An 18,316-nucleotide genomic window follows, 5' to 3' on the forward strand; every position below is an offset into this window, starting at 1 on the left:
GCTCCGTGTCCCTTTTCTGTGTGCCTTCATGGGCAGGACCCTCTTTAAAATTCTTTTTCTTTGCCTGCTGTTTGAGTTGAGGTCCATCTCCAGCTCTTATTTAAGTACAACTCGTGAATGGAAAGTAGTATTTTGCTGTTACATTTCCTGCTTCTGAAATTAACTGTGACTTTCCACAAGTGGAAAAAGATAGGAATAACCAACTGTCTTAATACTTGGAAGATACTGAGGCAGTTTAACTACAGGAGGGAAGGTATTTGCTTTTCCTGCTTTTTCTTTTTGCTTTAGTGAACTGAGGACTTCCAAGGCCAGGTTGGACGGGGCTTGGAGAAACCTGGGGTAGCAGAAGGTGTCTCTGCCCATGGCAGGGGGTGGAACTGGATGAGCTTTAAGGACCCTTTCAGCCCAAACCATTCCATGGTTCTGTGAATCAGCTGACCAGGGAAAGGCCAGGAAGCAGCAGCTTTCCTGGAGGCAGTGTGCTGGTAGATTATCCAAACCAGTTTGTCCCTTGTGATCGAAATGCAGGATTTAACAGGGGAAGGCATCCGAGTCCTGTGTGTGTCTTAATTCCTGTAGGGAGGCAGAGCTCTTCCCTGCTCTGCCTGGCTGAGGGCAACGTCACTGGGAATCTTCTCCCTCTGTAGGTAACTTGATAGGAAACTGCTGAAAGTTTGGAGAAGCTGAAACTGGCAGTGGGCTGGTGGAAATGCCTGGCTGTTCTCCCGGGAAGGAGTTGCTGCTCAAGTGCAGGGAGGGCAGAACCCTGTTCTGGTAAACCTTGGGTCTGGCTGGAACTTGCTGGGTAAACAGGAGCCAGCATAAAGCTCTGTGCAGTCCCTTGAGCTGCTGGGGTTTCCTGACCCAGCTCTTGCTGGTCCCCTTATCATGGACAAGCACACTTGGCTTTATCTCATCCAAATTTGAGTTTTGCAGTATTTGCACACACGGAGCGCCTGGTGAACGGTGAGTGCTCTTGGTGTCTTGACAGCCTTGTGGGTGATGCCCAAACAAGTGTGTGGACTGCTCTCTAGGAAACAGCTTTTTGTGAGCCTAGAAAAGCTACTCTCATCCTTGATTAGCTCCTGAAATGCGGAATTTAGGGGGTCAGTTTGTCAAAAGGGGTCTCTTTTAGCTGAATACAGCTGGCTCTCACCTTAGGTCAGCTCTTTCAATATGGTTATTTGATTCCCTTCAGGATTGTTTTGCATGGCTTAATAAGGGAATACCTGAACTCAAGGCTTTTCTTGGATTGAGCTAATTACTACTTTATACTGTAAATAATGCTGTGATCAAACATACTTGTGCTCTGCCATGGTAATTGAAGAGACTTTGAAGGGAAGGGCTCTTCATCCTCAGGTTCACAGAATACGTGAATTACTCCTAAAAGCCCCTTCAATTCCCTTCAGTACAGAATGCAGTCGTGTGCTTGACAGCTCTAAAGTGGATCAGGGTTTTGGGAGGGTGCTTAGTGTCTGAACTGTAAACTCTGCCATTCAAACTGAAAAACTACTTGAATATTTCTCAAAGAATTGAGCAGGTTAAGAGACGAACGAGCTAATTGATTAGTTCTGTAAAGAAATGTCATTTCTGAAGGAGCTGAAGTGATTCTGCCTCAAATTCTATAAATCTGAAATGTCCTGCAGTTTTTCAGGCTGTGCTGCTCTAGAAGCAAACAACATCTACTGTAGAGTGGTGGTTCTGTAATCTGCTCTCTGGGTTAGTTTTGCCTTGTACCGAGGAGTTGGAATATGCCATGATGGGTCTGAAATGCCAGAGCTGGTGTAAAATAAAGAAGGGGAATGTTTTGTTTGGGAGGAGTATGGGAGCAGTACCCTTTCTGCTGGCTCACCATGCTTCAGGGAATAGCATAGTCTGTTTTAAAGCAAAACCACCTTAATACCACATCAAAAAAGGCTTTTTTGGAGTGTGCCACAATTTTACCAAGTGCTGGTGTTAGGTTGAAATATTAACTTTCCCAGTCATGTAAGATGATCCAGTGTGAGTCCTGGAACACGGAGCCTCCCAATGGCCTCCATCCTCGATGCAGCTGGGGAGGGTGGGTGTGTGGATCTTCCATGGCCTCCTTGACAGTCCTGTCTTTTCAATGCAATTGAAGAATTAATGGATTAAAGCTTTACGTTGTGCAAGGTGTGCAAGCAGAGAAAGGAATGTCTCATTATAGGCCTTGATACCAGCAAACAGAATTTGTGTCCTGCCTGTTCTGGGCTGTGCAGCACAGCAGTGCTGGAGAAGGGGTTTTGTAAGGAGTATGGAGGGACAGGACCCAGGGAATGGCTTCCCACTGCCAGAGGTCAGGGCTGGATGGGATATTGGGAAGGAATTGTTCCCTGGGAGGGTGGGGAGGGGCTGGGATGGAATTCCCAGAGCAGCAGTGGCTGCCCCTGGATCCCTGGCAGTGTCCAAGGCCAGGCTGGACATTGGGGCTTGGAGCAGCCTGGGACAGTGGGAGGTGCCAGGGGTGGCACTGGATAGGCTTTGAGGTCCCTTCCCACCCAAACCATTCCATGATTTATGGGCCTCCTTGTTATTATACCTTATAATAACTTAGGCATTTATTTCTCAAAGCATTAATAGATTATTAGTAACAGGAATTTGCTATTTCAAGAAAGTTGTCTTACGACAAAAGCATCCAGTGGTGTTTTGTTAAAGAGATTTTCAAAGTTTTTATGCCAGGAAAAGTGTGGTGAAAATGAGGTCAATTGAGGAGCTGAGGGCTCTGACTGCCTGTGTTGTCGTGAGGAAGTTCAGTGTGGGAGAAAAGTCTCATGGGAGTGCATCTTGAAACTCCAGAGGAACCTTCAAATCATATTTGCTTCATGATTCTTTGTATTTTCAAAACTTTGTTTCTTTTTCTAAATTACTTGTCAGTGTCTGTAGTGCTGCCTTGGCTGTCAGTAAATCCCAGCAGGTGAGGAGCTGTCCTGGGCAGTGTGGGATGCTCCTCTGGGAACAGCACTTCCCTCTGCCCCTTCCCTCTGCTCAGGCACTTACAGGAAGGTCTGAGCTGAAGCAAGATGTGACTGGAGGAGGGAAGGGAGATGCTGAAGTGTTTTGGGAGGATGAGTAAAACCTTGGAGACTTTGATTAACAGCCACTTCTCCTTGTTTGCTGCCTTTCTTCTAGAAAGGCAGAAAGAGGGGAGGGAATGTGACTCATGGCAAATGGGCTGTGAGGACCTTTAATGGAAAAATGGGAACTGTGAGGAGCAAATTATTCCCTTCTTTCTCCATTCCGCCTTTTCAAATGGAAACTTTTGCTGCCTGCTCTAACCTTGCTGTTTGTTTCATAACTCCAGTCTAATACTGCCCTACATTTCATGGCTCTTTGGTTACCTGTTGACATAAATCCCCTTCCCAGCACACCTGGTCACCTTTCCAGCTTAGAACCTCCACTGGGTCCATGTCCTGTCAGATTCCACACTAAAAATCCAGATCCTGGATTCAGATCCCATCCTTCCAGGTCTCTCCACAGTTCAGACCAATCTGTGTAGCTCGTTGGTCCTTGGTAGCTGTTCCTCATCTGTCATGCACATAAAACTGAGGAATATGGAATAACTGAACTAAAAGGAAAATTATAGACACAGTACAGAAGATCTCTGATGGGTAAATTGTATCCTGGCTTATGTATGAATAATTGCAGCCTTTGGATCCCAGGGTTTTATCCAAATGAAAGAGGAATTAAAAGAAAAGAGAGCCTGAAATTTTGTAAGAAAAAGTGACATTTTGTTGTGGTTTTTGCCTTCAAGCTTGCTGTGGTCTTTTGACCTGGGTTGTTTTGAGATCAGTGAAGGAATATACTGATGTAGAGTCTTTTATTCAGGAGCACTTTCCTAAAAAGCCTCTTATTTTTGGAATAATTAATACTGTTATCCCAGCTAAATATTGATTTTTATTCTTGACATCAATTATGGAAAAAATGGACCTTCCTTAATGCAAAATCAATTTTTTCTGTACTATCCTTTGCTATCAGACCCCCAGAAATGCATCTCCTGCCTTGCCTCCTGCCTTCCTCAGCCATTTCAAAATCTGCTTTTCTTTCAAGCTGGTTTTTTTGTTTTAACTTTGAACTGTTGCTTCTGCATTTAATTTCTGAAGAGTGCAAGAAGTGATCTTTAACAAATATGCAAAGATAATCAGCTTAATCAAACTGCTTTAAAAGCAGATTAATGCCTCTTCCGAGTGGGAAGATGAAGGAAGCCCGAATGCCAACCTGCCATTAGTGGATGAGTCAGTGCAGTGACAGATGTTGACAAAACTTTTTTGATGCTTTGGTCTCTTATAATTAATTTTATTTGTCACTCATAAAAGCAGAGAGAACAGAAAGTGGAAGGAGATCTTTTCAAAATGCTCTGATGCAGGACAGTTCCCATCCTTGCCGTGGGAACGTGGGATGTTCCGTGTGGCTGTCCCTGTCAGGTATTTCACTGTTGCTGTGTGCACACCTTCATATCCAGCTGCTTTCCAGCTGGGAGTGATGTCATTTCAGCCAGGGAGGTGCATGATTGACAAGATGGGGAGAACTGGGGTTGTTCAGCCTGGGGAAGAGGCTCAGGGGGGACCTTGTGGCTCTGCACAACTCCCTGACAGGAGGGGGCAGCCGGGGGGGGTCGAGCTCTGCTCCCAGGGAAAAAGGGATGGGATGAGAGGGAATGGCCTCAGGTTCCACCAGGGAAGGTTAAGATGGGATGTTAGGGAACACATCTTCGTGGAAAGGCTGGTCAGGCACTGGCACAGCTGCCCTGGACAGATTTAACAGCTCTGTGGATGTGGCCCTTGGGGACGTGGGTCGGTGGTGAACACGGTGGTGCCAGGTCAATGGCCTTAAAGATCTTTTCCAGCCTTAAAGATACTGTGACACGTGGCAGTAGAAACCAGAAAATGCCTCCCTGAAGATCAGCATTCCTTCTTCTCTGTGTGCGTGCTTTAAAACTTTCTATTAAGGAGCAGCCTTGCCCCATCCAGCCTCGGGAGCAGCTGCCTTCCCAGTGCTCCCATCCCTCTGTGGTTTCCACAGCCACAAGCTGACCACATCCCCCAGCTGGTGGGCAGCTGATGGAAGCACTGTGTTCCTGCTCCTGAGCACACTAAGAACAGTGTAAAAATAGTAGGGAAAGGAAGCTAAAATCCACCAGGAAGAACAGAAAAAGGAGAGGGTAGGAGAAGAACAACCTGTGAGCTAAAGTGAGCAGAGAGCAGCCAAACGCAGAGGTGATGAAATAAATGGGGGTGTGTGTGGTAATCCCGTGCAAGAGAAGGTCCCCTCATGGCAGAGGTTGGGTATATGGGAACAGCGGTATTGGGAAGTTTGAAATGTAAACAGGAATGCAGAACTTCTCATTAAAAACCACACTTGCATAATGTTAGGTTGTGACATGGTGTGGCACAACTGGTGTGGAAATGCCATATTTCGGCAAAGGGAGGGGAAAATATATCTTCAAAATAGTCAGTTAGCAGGAAAAAAGCTTCATTTGGTTGTGTTTGTTTACATCTTTATGAAGATAACTTGCAGCTAGAGAAAATCTGGGTTTGTTTTTCTCCCAAGTTATTTTTCCTCTGTGCCATTTCCATGCTTATCAAATCATGGCTCTCCTGCTTTGGCTGATGGAGCCTTTCAGCAAAGAAACTGTAGAGACAACTTTCCAATCACCTAATTAAACAAACATGTTGATTGAAACTTCTCCAGAGTGCTTTTCCTAGCTATTTGCCAATGTTTTATTAAAATAAATGTCAAGAAAAACACTGTCACAGGCTTGTATAATTTAGATTTTGGAGTTCCTGTAGTCCAATGCTGCTCAGAGTAGGGCTGACTTTGATGTTGGATTGGGTTGCCCTTGGAATTCCAGGGGTTAGAGTATGGCCAGGGATAAAAGTATTACAACTTGGAAACCATTATTTGGAATTTCCCCCTCCCAGCTGTATTATTACTTGTGTTTCACTGTATCATTGATATACAATGCAACTACTCTACTTGTCCGTAACATCTTCCAAGAAAAAAAACTGGAGGCAAGACCTTTGTGCTGAGTGAAGTGTTCACTCAATGCCCAAGTTCCCAAAATAAGCTCCAGAGCAGGATCTTAGAAGATGATTCAAAGGAAAAGTGAAGTGTTCCCATCCCCTTCAGTACTGGAGCCCTATGGCAGAGTCGCCTGTGGCATGGCTGGGTTGGGCAGTGACAGGATGCCCTTGGGCACCTGTGCTGGAACCAGGGGAGGGCATTCTGCCCTGCCCAGGTGATTCCCCACCTGCAGAGCTGCCCCAGCCCTGGGGCCCAGCACAGGAGGGACCTGGAGCTGCTGGAGGAGTCCAGAGGAGGCCACGGAGCTGCTCCCAGGGCTGGAGCCCCTCTGCTCTGGAGCCAGGCTGGGAGAGCTGGGGGTGCTCACCTGGAGAGGAGAAGGCTCCAGGGAGAGCTCAGAGCCCCTTGCAGGGCCTAAAGGGGCTCCAGGAGAGCTGGAGAGGGACTGGGGACAAGGCATGGAGGGCCAGGACCCAGGGAATGGCTTCCCAGTGCCAGAGGGCAGGGCTGGATGGGATATTGGGAAGGAATTGTTCCCTGGGAGGGTGGGCAGGCCCTGGCACAGGGTGCCCAGAGCAGCTGTGGCTGCCCCTGGATCCCTGGCAGTGTCCAGGGCCAGGCTTGGAGCAGCCTGGGCTAGTGGATGGCAGGGGGTGGCACTGGATGGGTTTTAAGGTCCCTCCCCACCCAAACCATTCTGTGATAAACCAAACCAGCTCTGAGAATGTGACAATCCAATAAAGGTGCTGCAAAGCCTATTCTTTAAAATATTGACTATCCTTGACTTAGGATTTACTGATCTCCTACCCTTGGCTTTCCTGATGGTGCTGAATCCCTTCTCTGTGGCTCACACAGCCGAGGTGCTGCAGAGGAGGTGGTGGGAGCTCCTGGAAGGGGTGGCTGCATCCCTCTCCTGAGGGGCAGCTCTCTGGGATGTGTTAATTAAACATCTCTCCCTGACCTGGGACTGTTCCCATCAGGAATTAGTGTTTTGGAGAGGGGCAGTAGAACTCATAGCTGCATTTCTTCTTACAGGCAGCTTTTTTCCCCTTATTTTGGCAGAAGTTGTTGACTTAGGAAGTGATAACATTGGAGGTGCTTATCAGAGCCCAGCAGCCTTGCAGCAGGAATGCTGATGAGCGTGTCAGGGGGTGTTTGCCAAGCTCTGGCAGGAATAAAGCGGAATTATTAAAGCTTATATTGGAACATTTTTCTCCTGTTTTTAAACTTCTTGACAAAACTCTTGCGATTTGGTGGCTTCTTCCAAGCCTCATTAAAATCAATAAAATGCTTGTTGCAGATTTTGTGAAGAGTTTGTTTCTTTTTGTTCGTTTGGGCTGAAACCACACAAAATCAGTCCAGTTCCTGCACCCGAAATGTGTATCTTGCCTTTTGAAAAGCAAATACCTGGCCAGAAAACTGTCTCGGAGGAGTCATTCTACAATTGTATAGCCTGCCTTCATAGCTTTTTTTGGTGTGTTTAATAAACCTGCTCCGTATTCCCCTGAAAGGTGTCTTTGTATCAGCAGGCAGCTGTGAAGTTGAACTTGTTGCGGGATCAAGCTGGTACCTCACAGTCAAACTGTGCCCGTTCCCATCTGGGTGCTGGGGCTGATTATTGACCCATAAAGTTATTGGGATTGGTGTTTGGCTTGTTGGCTGAGAGGGATTTTTTAAAAATGAAAACAAAGTTGACCTCTGTTGCAGGTAATGAAATGTTGCTTTTAGAAACTGTTTTATAAAATGGTAAATCAAAGTTTAGCTGAGGTTTTGGACAGCTGGTGTCAACACAGGGCCTTTCTGTTAGAGCACATCCTCATGTCCCTGTTGTGTAAATACTGAGATTCCCTAAAGTGTCCATCGTGGGAGATGGTAGAATTCCTCTGGTACATCTAAATTTGTATTAGAATCATGGAAATGCTGCATGGGAAGGGACCCACAGGGACCATCCAGCCCAGCTCCTGGCCCTGCCCAGACACCCCAACAACCCCAGCCTGGGCATCCCTGGCAGCGCTGTCCAAACGCTCCTGGAGCTCTGGCAGCCTCGGGGCCCGTGCCCATTCCCTGGGGAGCCTGGGCAGTGCCCAGCAGCCTCTGGGAGAAGAACCTTTCCCTGCTCTCCAGCCTGAGCCTGCCCTGGCCCAGCTCCAGCCGTTCCCTGGCTGCTGTCCCTGGCCCAGGGAGCAGAGATTGGAGCTGCCCTCAGGAGGAGCTGCAGCCCCTGGTGAGGTCTGAGCTCAGTGTCCTCTGCCCTCAGCCCCTCCAGACCCTTTTCCATCCCTGTGCCCCTCCTTTGGTGCCCAAAACTGTCCCCAGCACTCGAGGAGAGGCCACCCCAGAGCAAAGCAGGACAATCCCCTCCCTCACCCAGCTGGCGATGTGGGGCTTGGGGCACAACTCTTTTAAATGCACAATGTTTGATGCACAACTTCTTAAACTGTTTCTTTCTACTGCGTCAGTCCTAAAATTATATCTCCTTTTTCTGAGTATTACTTATTTTCCCTGTTACAAGCCATAAACTAAAGGACACAATGAATGCAAAATACAGAGAAATATTTTATTTCATTTACCAGAGTATGAAAATTATCCATAGTTGTGGCACATCCAAGTCCAGGCAAACTGTTTCCGGCAGCAGGATTATATGGTGGAGAAATTGGACTTTCCAGGCACATCCACATGCAGTGTGCTACTGGGAGAGTATCCAAGTTACTGTGAAAAGCAAATCTTTGGATACAAGGGAGTGGTATCCCATCAGTTTGGCTGCTCGTGTGCTCTAGGAATGGTTTGGGTTAGTCTGGAACTGTGATTTTAGGGTTTGGGTATTTTAGTGTGAAACTTTTTGTCCTGGGAGTCATTGCCACAGGAGGATGCCACAGGAGACATCTGTTGGTCCTGTTGGAGTGACTGTGGGAACGAAGCAGATCAGATATTTTCTCCACATCGTTTTTGATAAATGTATATTTCTGGCACAATACCTCATTTTTGAGGCAATAAGTGTTTGTACAGCACTTGAAAATCCAAAGGATAGGGCTTGGCAGGAGTGGCCTCATGAGCATTGCTGCTTCTTGGGATTTTTGCACCATTGGACCAAAGCACAGGGACAACAACCCCTGTTTGGGGGTCTTCATTGGCTTTCTTGGGGCCAGAAATGCCAATTGCAGTGTAAAATTTAAACCACTTTGAAGATCAATATAAATCCAGTTGGATCTTCTATAAAACTCTCTCTTGTAGCTCGTATTGTGAAGTAATTTAGGTTTTGTTCACTCATCTATGAAAATTCTGAATTGCTTTGTGGCCACGATTTCAGAAGTGCTCCTTATCCACATGTATCCATCGGAATCCAGTCCTAGAATTCTCTCTCTTGTTACAACTACAAAGCACTCAGACTTTCTCTTTTTCCTTTTGAATCAGTCCAGACTCCTGTACCAGTGGAGTGTCCTGTCTAGGCTGCTGGTTCAGAAGTGGATTTTTTCAAGGGAAAATTCATGTTTTAAGGTGTTGCCTTTTTATTTGCAGCTGCCAATGTGAAGTATCAGAATAGAACAGTTGGAACTTTGTGGGACAAGAGAGGACTGTTTATTCTCTCATTCTGTGGTAAGAATTGCATTATTTTGATAAAATAAGCTGCTTGTTCATGGATTCTGTGCTTATCATTGATTATTCTCTTAATTTATTTAATTAAGAGTTTTCCAAGATCTTAGACAAAAATTTGTATTTCGCTGAGTTGGAGTTTGCAACCTTTAATTATGAAAAAAAAAGGCTCCTGACTCTTAGTTGTGCTCAATCTTCAAACATGATTCTTTGTCTTGCTCCTATTCCTGAATAATGTGCAAATATTCGTGTTGTCAGCTGCTCTCCCAGTAAATCCTGGTGAAAGTTACTCAGTTACTGCAGCCTGCAGTGCCAGGAAAGAGGAGAAACCTCCCTGTCAGGGATTGAAATGAGGGAAACTGAGTGTTTATCCTTATCTCAGAAATTTCTTTCCACCTGCAAAGGGGAAAAAGTGTTCTCAGTTTGCAGCAGAAGCATCTTTTGCTCGAGGTACAGCGCATTCCTGAATGTTTAAATCTCAAATTTTCTAATGGTCCTTTGCCAAAAAATTTGGATTCCAAACTCAGAGGGTAACTGTGCCACAGGATGTAAACAGCTCAGGGGGCAGCTCAATTTGATTTTGATATTAAAATAAATGGAATTCATTCTGGATGGGTAAGGTAAGGGAACAAAGTGAAATGCTTGGATTCTTCCTCTTTCCTTTTCTTCCTCCAGTTCTCCTTGCTCTAAGTCCAAGTGCATTTAAATATATGTGAATTTAAACGATCCTTTATTTATCTAATCTTTTTTGTTTAGAATCACAGGCAAACAGATGGTTATTGCTACTCTTAATTATGTACATAATTTAAACCAGAAGGCACATCTGAAACAAAAGGTAATTAAGATGTTCCCATAGAAGCTGAACAGAGTCTGAGGTTACAACCTTTGCTCATCATTTATCCTTTCAAGCAGAACATAAGGATGGAGAATTAACAAGACCAATCTACTTTTTGATGTAATTTAACACACATGGAATTGCAGGTAAAAGGGCAGACAGTAAATTGATAACATCACCTTTTTTTGGCCTCAGTCCTGACCAAACCCAGTATTGTTGGTAGCAATAAAACCACGTTTCATTGCTCAGTGTATCAGCTGGCTGCTATTTTTATGTGATCCTGTTGATAAGGAGGAGCCTGAATTTAAGGCTGCTTTCCTGGCCAGGTTTTTTTATCTGAGCTGTGTTTGTACCTTTCCATTTCATTTCTGGAAAATGGGTTTTACTGTCAGGGCAGAGCTGCAGTTAAACACAAGGAGAGTTCTCCTTCCATTCTGCAGCTAATCCTAAAACTGCTGTGGGTCAACTTGAGAATGGGTTTGTGCAGCCACTTGGTGCTGGGCTGGCTTTGTCCCAAGCTGTCCCTTGGAGCAGCACAGTGGGGAATTATGGTGGGGACAGTTCAGGAGTGCTTGGTGGAGCTGATGATATGAGGAACGTTCTGCTCTCACTTCCAAGGCTTCTAAAGCCAGAAATCCCCTTATGAGGTGTCAACAGTCACTGGGATCCTCCTTCTGTTCCCATGGGAAGAGTTTGGTGAGCTGGAAATGGGTTAGAAAGCTTTGGGATAGAAGGAAATGTCAGTTCAGGTGTGGTTTGGGCTGTCCCTGAGCAGTGTGTGGTCCATCCCTGCGCCCAGAGCTGTTCCTCTCCCGTGTGCTCAGCCCAGTGACCTTGAGCTGCTGGAGGGAGCAGGATCAGCTCGTTGACTTGATGGGAAAGGAATGATTTCTTTCAGAGTATTCACTGCCCATCAGCCCAGAGAGCCTCATTGTAACAATTGAGCCTTTTTGCTGTTTCTGTCAGCAATTTTCAGAACTCCTTTGGTGGCAGGGAAGTCGCTGAAGCATTTCACTGATGCCCAGCAGCAGCCAGAGCAAAGTGTTTGCTTTAGAACCAGTCCTATAACTTCTTGTACCATTTGTCTTGGCAGCATCACCCTTTGGGTCTGATAATCCTGATGCAAACTGAAACAGGCAGATTTTTTTCCACACAGCTTTCCCAAAATTCGCCTTAAAAAGGAAGATTCTCGCATTCATGGAAAAAGCCCCACTGTTACAGTAGAAACTGTTCTGCACTGAATGCAGGAGTTAGACTGAAACTTGGTACTTCGGGTAGTCTCTGCTGGAGGTTTGTGCTGGATTGTAGGAACACAGCTGTAAGATATTTAAAAAGACCCAATTTTCTAAGTTAATGCTGGTTTTATTAATATGTAAGTGGTTATATAATAAACTTATAAATTACATATATCTAATAAAACTGAAGTATAAAAGAATTTTTTTTCCAGCATAGTGCCCATTAAATTAAAACTTTTCCTCAGAGATATTAAGCAAGCTTCAAATTTGTAATAAAGCCAAATTTTTTAATTTAAGTTGGTGTTTCTTTGATAATTGTGTGTGAAGCTGAAGGAGTTCCTTGAAATAACAAGGTATTTTTTATATCATAGGATCCCAGAATGGTTTGGGTGGGAAGGGACCTTGCAGCCCATCCAGTCCCACCCCCTGCCATGGCAGGGACACCTCCCACTGTCCCAGGCTGCTCCAAGCCCCAATGTCCAGCCTGGCCTTGGGCACTGCCAGGGATCCAGGGGCAGCCCCAGCTGCTCTGGGCACCCTGTGCCAGGGCCTGCCCACCCTCCCAGGGAACAATTCCTTCCCAATCTCCCATCCAGCCCTGCCCTCTGGCACTGGGAAGCCATTCCCTGTGTCCTGTCCCAAGTCCTTCTCCAGCTCTCACAGGATTTTATATCTACTTTTTGCATTAATTTTTAGTGAATTCATGGCAGTTTGAGCTCAATTTTGCTCATAATATCCTCCTTTTGTATAAATACATTCACAAACACACGTATGTGCACATCCTCAATGTGCATCTGCTGCTCCTTTTCCCTCTGTCCATATTCCATACAAAGCACAGGATGTGTTCAGGGCTCCCTGCAATGCTGCTGTGCTGTGAGCTGATGGGTTGAAGTGGTTTTCTCTGTCAGCCTCAACACTGATAATCTGAAATATATTTATAAGTAAAGTGAGATATGAACTGAGAACTGGCTGGACTCGTGTGATGTATTTTCATTTGGAACTTTTATGTGCCATAGTCTGCAAACCCCATAAAATACCTGAGTGAATCCTGGTTGAGCAGAAAAGAGAAGAACCTTCCTGGATCTCAAAATCAAATTGTGACTCCTGAAGTCACTTCAGTCATTAAGTCCCTAATAGGGTGATTTCCATAAACCTCTGTTAATATTCCCAGAAAATTTGCAAATTATCAAAGGTTGGGGGGTTGTTGGGTAGGCAACAACCTTGCTTGGAGAGAGCAAGTCCCCAGTGTGTGATCTGGAGCTCTTGGAAAGGTCAGTGCAGGAAAATGGATATTTGGATGTATCCGTGGATATCCAAAAAGAGTCATGAGTGTAAAATGAGGATTTTTATCCCAGTAAGAATTCCAGTTCATATGCCAAAGGTGAAACAAGGTTGCTCCAGGAGGATCCAGACCCTGTGTTTCATACCAGATCAGCCTAAATGATCCCAGCAATCCCTTTGGGTTTGTAACCCACAGATTTGTGATTCACTATGTGCAAACAACTCGGGAGAAAATTCCAGGGGATCCAGAAAGATGAACATGTTTTAATTTAAATTATATAAACACTGGTCTAATTGCTGCCTTCAGACAGGTGTTCTCCCAGCAGCACATCCAAAGCTAATTTTTCAGGATGAACAGAAGGAACCAGACACATTTTGAAACAATTTTGGCTCTCAGGAGAGGGAGCTTCTGTGGATTTCATCTTTTCATAATTACTGTTTGCTCTCAGTTTTCTAACAGCTACATTCACAGTCTTTAAAAGTTAATTTGTATTTATTTGCCAAAAGAAATTTCATTATACTTTTCTGGTTTTCTAGATTTTTATAAGTCAAGAGCCTCAAAGTATTGCAAGTAAAGACGAGGATTCCTCCTCCTGCCCAGGGCCTGTCATGGTAAGCAAAGGGGCTTTGTAGGGTCTGTGACAGAGCAGAAGAGTTTAAAATGGGGAGAACATTAGGGAATAGATGTTTATGTGTGGGGTTGTTGAGTTTTAAGCATAGTGATAGTGCTTTTTTCCTAATGCTGCTATAAATCTTACAGCTTTTTAATGACTATTAATCAGGCTGCAGGAAGGAAACCTGTTTCTAATACCAAATTTGTTGTCTTAGGGCTCGTGTTGGAGAGTTTAGAAACTTTAGTGACTTACTGCTCCTGGAATTTTCTGGGCACTTCATCCTGTGGGAGCTTTTCCTTGGCTGTGGATGGTTGGGGAAGGTGGCAGTGGGTGCCATGGCTGTGGGTGACTGTCACACTTTGTTCCTCAGGATGAAGAGACTCAGCACAGCCTTGAATGCATCCAGGCTAATCAGATTTTTCCCAGGAAGCAGCTGATCCGAGAGGATGAGAACCTTCAGGTAATGACCACACTGCTCCTTGCCAGTAAAAATCACACTACCTTCAGTTGGTTATGGATTCTCGGGCCTCTCCTGTAGAATTTTAATTCACAATTAGCACAGAAACTCATTTTCTTCTTAAATACTCCTGTACTGTTGGTAGGACAGAGAACTTGGGCATTTTTTTAAAAGAAATTCCTTCAAGGGTCTGAAAAATATCACTGCTACCTGTGCACTAAAATCAAGTGTCAGGTTTTATTCCATTGTTTAGAACTCTGTTGTTTTGAAAAATCAGCACTAAGCTGAATAAACACTGCCTTTGTATCTGGTTATTGTGAAGCCCAAAGTCTTCTGTTGCACAAAAATAGATATTTTTTGATTTCTTCATTTACCAAACCTCCTTTTGAAATCAGTTTAGTTCAAATAATTTACCACAGAATTATGGAATAGTTTGGGTTGGAAAGGACCTTAAAACCCATCCAGTGCCACCTCTGCCTTGGCCAGGGACATCTCTCACTGTCCCAGGCTGCTCCAAGCCCCAATGTCCAGCCTGGCCTTGGGCACTGCCAGGGATCCAGGGACAGCCACAGCTGCTCTGGGCACCCTGTGCCAGGGCCTGCCCACCCTCCCAGGGAACAATTCCTTCCCAATATCCCATCCAGCCCTGCCCTCTGGCACTGGGAAGCCATTCCCTGTGTCCTGTCCCTCCATCCCTTGTCCCCAGTCCCTCTCCAGCTCTGCTGGAGCCCCTTTAGGCCCTGGAAGGGGCTCTGAGCTCTCCCTGGAGCCTTCTCCTCTCCAGGTGAGCACCCCCAGCTCTCCCAGCCTGGCTCTCCATGCAGACACTCTTACATCAACTGAAGAGTTTGTTTCATTGTAATATAAAATATTTTTATTTGATTCAAGCTAAGTTGGTGTAAAACCAGTTTGCTTTCAAGCTGAGCATTTACACTTTCCACCCAGTTCAGCTAAACTGGGCTTAAGTCACGTTATAATTAACCAGTGACAATTTCCATGTGTGGTGTAATGAACTGCAGGTTTTCTGACTTTCTAAAGCAGCAGCTTGTTGTGCATTTTCATATTTACTGTGAGAAATTGGGAGCAAAAAGCTTGATTTGTCCAACTGAGCTCAGCTTTGTAGCATTTAGGGATCCAGTCTAGGCTGGTTACCTGAGCTTGCTGGGTGAAAGTGGGGAAATAGCAGGGAACATTATTCATCCTGGATGTTTTGCCTACTTTAGGATGAATTTAATAACGTTATGGAAATGCCACTCTCCATTAAGTAAGGAGTGAGAGCATAAATCAAGCGCTTTGTCAGCCTGCTTGCCAAAGTGTGAGGATATTTTTCATAAAAATTCATTGCTTTCCCTGACCAGGCACTTACCACTCAGGAAAAGTAACATCAAGTAAGGGATCATTTAAGAAAAAGGCTGCACTTAACCTCTGAGCCAACCCTACCTGATGTTCCTCCTTAGCAGCAATAACGGCGCTGAATTCTCAGCAGGCTTTGTTTGATTTCTTGTGCTGCAGGAGGGGCAGATTTTTGGGAAATGGTCTCTGAAATCAGATTTTTGTTGCCTTTCTGCAGGTGCCGTTCATTGAGCTCCACGGGGAGAGCACAGAGTACGTGGGGCGAGCAGAGGATGCCATCATTGCCCTTTCCAACTACAGGCTCCACATCAAATTCAAGGAATCTGTTGTGAATGTAGGTTCTGTCCAGGTGTTCTGATCTCAGTGGGAATAACAGAATTTAGGATAAGAGTGTGGTGATCCCCCCTGTTAAATAATGAAAAATCTCTTTCTGATGTTCAAATCCCATTTCTCAGGGGCAATAAATACATATTTAGGCACTGAAGGGGGTGACTCAGCTGCTCTGAAAATCAGGTGTCGTAAGGAAATGTCACATCACTCAATCTGGTGGTCACTTCACAGCTGGCTGTGTCAGCCACGTGTTGTCCCCAAGCTCTGCATGTGCTCAGTGGAGAAATAATCAATCTTCCTAATAAGGGGCCTTTGAAGCACTTAAAACTTGATTTGTGCCTTGCTTGGAGCTTCAGAAGGTGCAAGTGGGTCCAGCTGCTGATCTGTGCCAGATGTTGGGTGGTTTGAGTGCAGTCCTTGACCTCACCTTCAATGCATTTCTTTAAGGAGCTTTATTCCAAGTGTGCATTCCTTAAAGTGGCTCCATCTCCACCTCCTGTGGTGACAGACACAGTTAAATGGTGTTGGACAGTCCTGGCAGTGCTGTAGCACTCACACAGACCAGTCTCACCAGCTGTGGACACTTCCAGTGTGGAAGTCAAGAGTCTGTCCTGGGGAATGCCAGGGAATGATGGAGCTGCTTTATTAGAGAAGCCATTAGTGCATGTGCTACACTTCTTGTCCTTAGGATAATTAGGGATATTACTTTGTAGGGGGTTTCAATTCAGTAGTTTTGATCAGTAGCAAGAATTGATGTTTTCTGAAATCACATTCCTTGATTGTGTTCAGGGAAGAGTTCCCAGAAGTTTGTCAATATTCCCATGTTAATTTTGCTTCCCTGACTTTCATATGCAGTGTTCTGCCCTCTCATTCTGTGTGATAACTCATTATCATCAGCATCATTAACCAGAAATAATCAATCAGTGGATGAGGTAGAGCAGAATATAAATCATTCTTTGTAACCATATATGACTGTCACTAATAACTTACTGTGAACTCCGCTGAAATCCAGGGCAGAGGGGGCTTGCAATGTCTTTAAGGATAATACATTCTTCAGTAATTAAGAACCATATTTAAATTGTTCATTTTAGGAGTAGTAATCCTTTCGGTAATTGTTGACCAAAATTCTTGATCAGATGGTGATTGTCTAACTTAAATCTTCACTGAGTAATTTTTTATTGAATTCACCTTGATTCTTTCCTGCTGTTTTTAAGTCACCTCAGCTGTTCAGCAAATACCTGTAGGAAATTCTTCATTCCTGGTCTGTGGCTTTTCCCTCTTGTTTGGTTACAATTCCCTGGCTGTGAAAATGGTGCTGTGACACCTCAGTGAGCAGCACAGAGCTCCAGATCACCTGGGCTGGGAAAGAAATCCATTCAAAGTTGTTAATGTTCCCATTGCAACAGTGCAGAAAAGGGCTGTGTGTGGAGATCTTTCCCATGGATAATTTCCTAGATCTCAGTGCTAATAGGAACATGGTGTTTCAAATGCAGAAACAAAAGGTCCCGCAGACCATGCATAAATTGGGGGGATTATGACATTCAGGAGTGTTGACTTACATTTATCCACGGGATAAAAGTGCAGACTCGACAGGGATCTCTTGGTGCACAGGGGAGGTTTGGTTCCCAGGCCCATCTCTATTGATTCCTTAAGAAAATGTCAAACTTTGCAGCTGCTGAGTGTTTCTGTCTAATCACTTTCCTCCCTGTAAGCTAATTGCATTGATGGGAGAATTAACGTTTTAGTGGAGTTTGTGAAGGCATGGATTGCATGTAATCTCTTCCCAATGATGGATTTTGGCCACAGTACCAAAAGAAAGTCATGATGGGGGAGGCTTTGATGAGGAGGTGAGTTTTAGTGTGAGCTTTCCCTTGCTTGGAAAAATGGTTGGATTGGGATGCTCCCCATGTTTGTAGCTGTTGTGGTTCATCTCTGCTGGAGAGTGGCATAATCCTTGTCTTGTCCTCAGGCCCTGCTGCCCAAAGTCACGCTCAGAGCACAATTGTGAGAGCAGAGGGGGCTCAGAGGTGGCCTTCGAGACAAACCCAAAGTGTCATCAGCTGTAATTAAAAGCAAAAATTTGCTTCAGACACTCCTTATGGGTTCTATGAACCCCGGGGGGGATTCAACTCCCTCCACCCTGGAGCCCTTCAGGGCTGTCCTTGCACCCTCAGTGCCTCCATGTGCCACCTCATGCCACGCTCCAGGACACCCAGCACCCAGCCTTGGCCTTGTGCTTGTTAAAGACACCAGCCTGTACCATAACCCTGACATTACTCCAGCTCTGAGGTGGGAAAACAAGGAGGAGATCCCAATTCCAGCTCCCAGGCTCACTCGTGCTTACAGCAGTCTGGCCGTGATCCACTGCATCCCACTGGGAATTGTGGGCACGGACTGGGCCGTGGTGTGATTGTTTCAGCTCTGAAAATGGAACTTGTGCTGTTTCTAACTACAGAGCTGTAATTCTCTAAATTTATCTTGTACTGCTCTTAGATAACAGACATCTCCAGTCAAAATCATTTAAAAAACCCCTCAAAAAGAAAAAGTTGGAGTTGTAGAATGTTGCTGTTATTTAAAATGA

General features: G+C 45.1%; 1 protein-coding gene across 13 annotated transcripts in view; it reads left to right on the forward strand.

Moving 5' to 3' along the window:
- Nucleotides 1-18,316, forward strand: part of MTMR3 (myotubularin related protein 3) — a 74,637-nt gene that overhangs the window by 22,162 nt on the left and 34,159 nt on the right. For 10 of the 13 annotated variants that reach the window (XM_042023432.1, XM_042023380.1, XM_042023393.1 and 7 more), the window contains 3 exons: nucleotides 13,519-13,593; nucleotides 13,966-14,055; nucleotides 15,623-15,739. In XM_042023432.1, the coding sequence (XP_041879366.1) occupies nucleotides 13,591-13,593; nucleotides 13,966-14,055; nucleotides 15,623-15,739 (210 nt within the window). In that variant the 5' untranslated portion in view covers nucleotides 13,519-13,590. Of the gene's footprint in view, nucleotides 1-945; nucleotides 967-9,555; nucleotides 9,634-13,518; nucleotides 13,594-13,965; nucleotides 14,056-15,622; nucleotides 15,740-18,316 lie in introns of those variants that run through there. The other 3 variants (XM_042023408.1, XM_042023417.1, XM_042023425.1) reach the window with 2 other exon arrangements.

This window comes from Corvus kubaryi, unplaced genomic scaffold, assembly GCF_017639235.1.
Source record: "Corvus kubaryi isolate FWS band 111438036 unplaced genomic scaffold, C.kubaryi_AGA036_p1.0 127, whole genome shotgun sequence".
Lineage (NCBI taxonomy): Eukaryota > Metazoa > Chordata > Aves > Passeriformes > Corvidae > Corvus > Corvus kubaryi.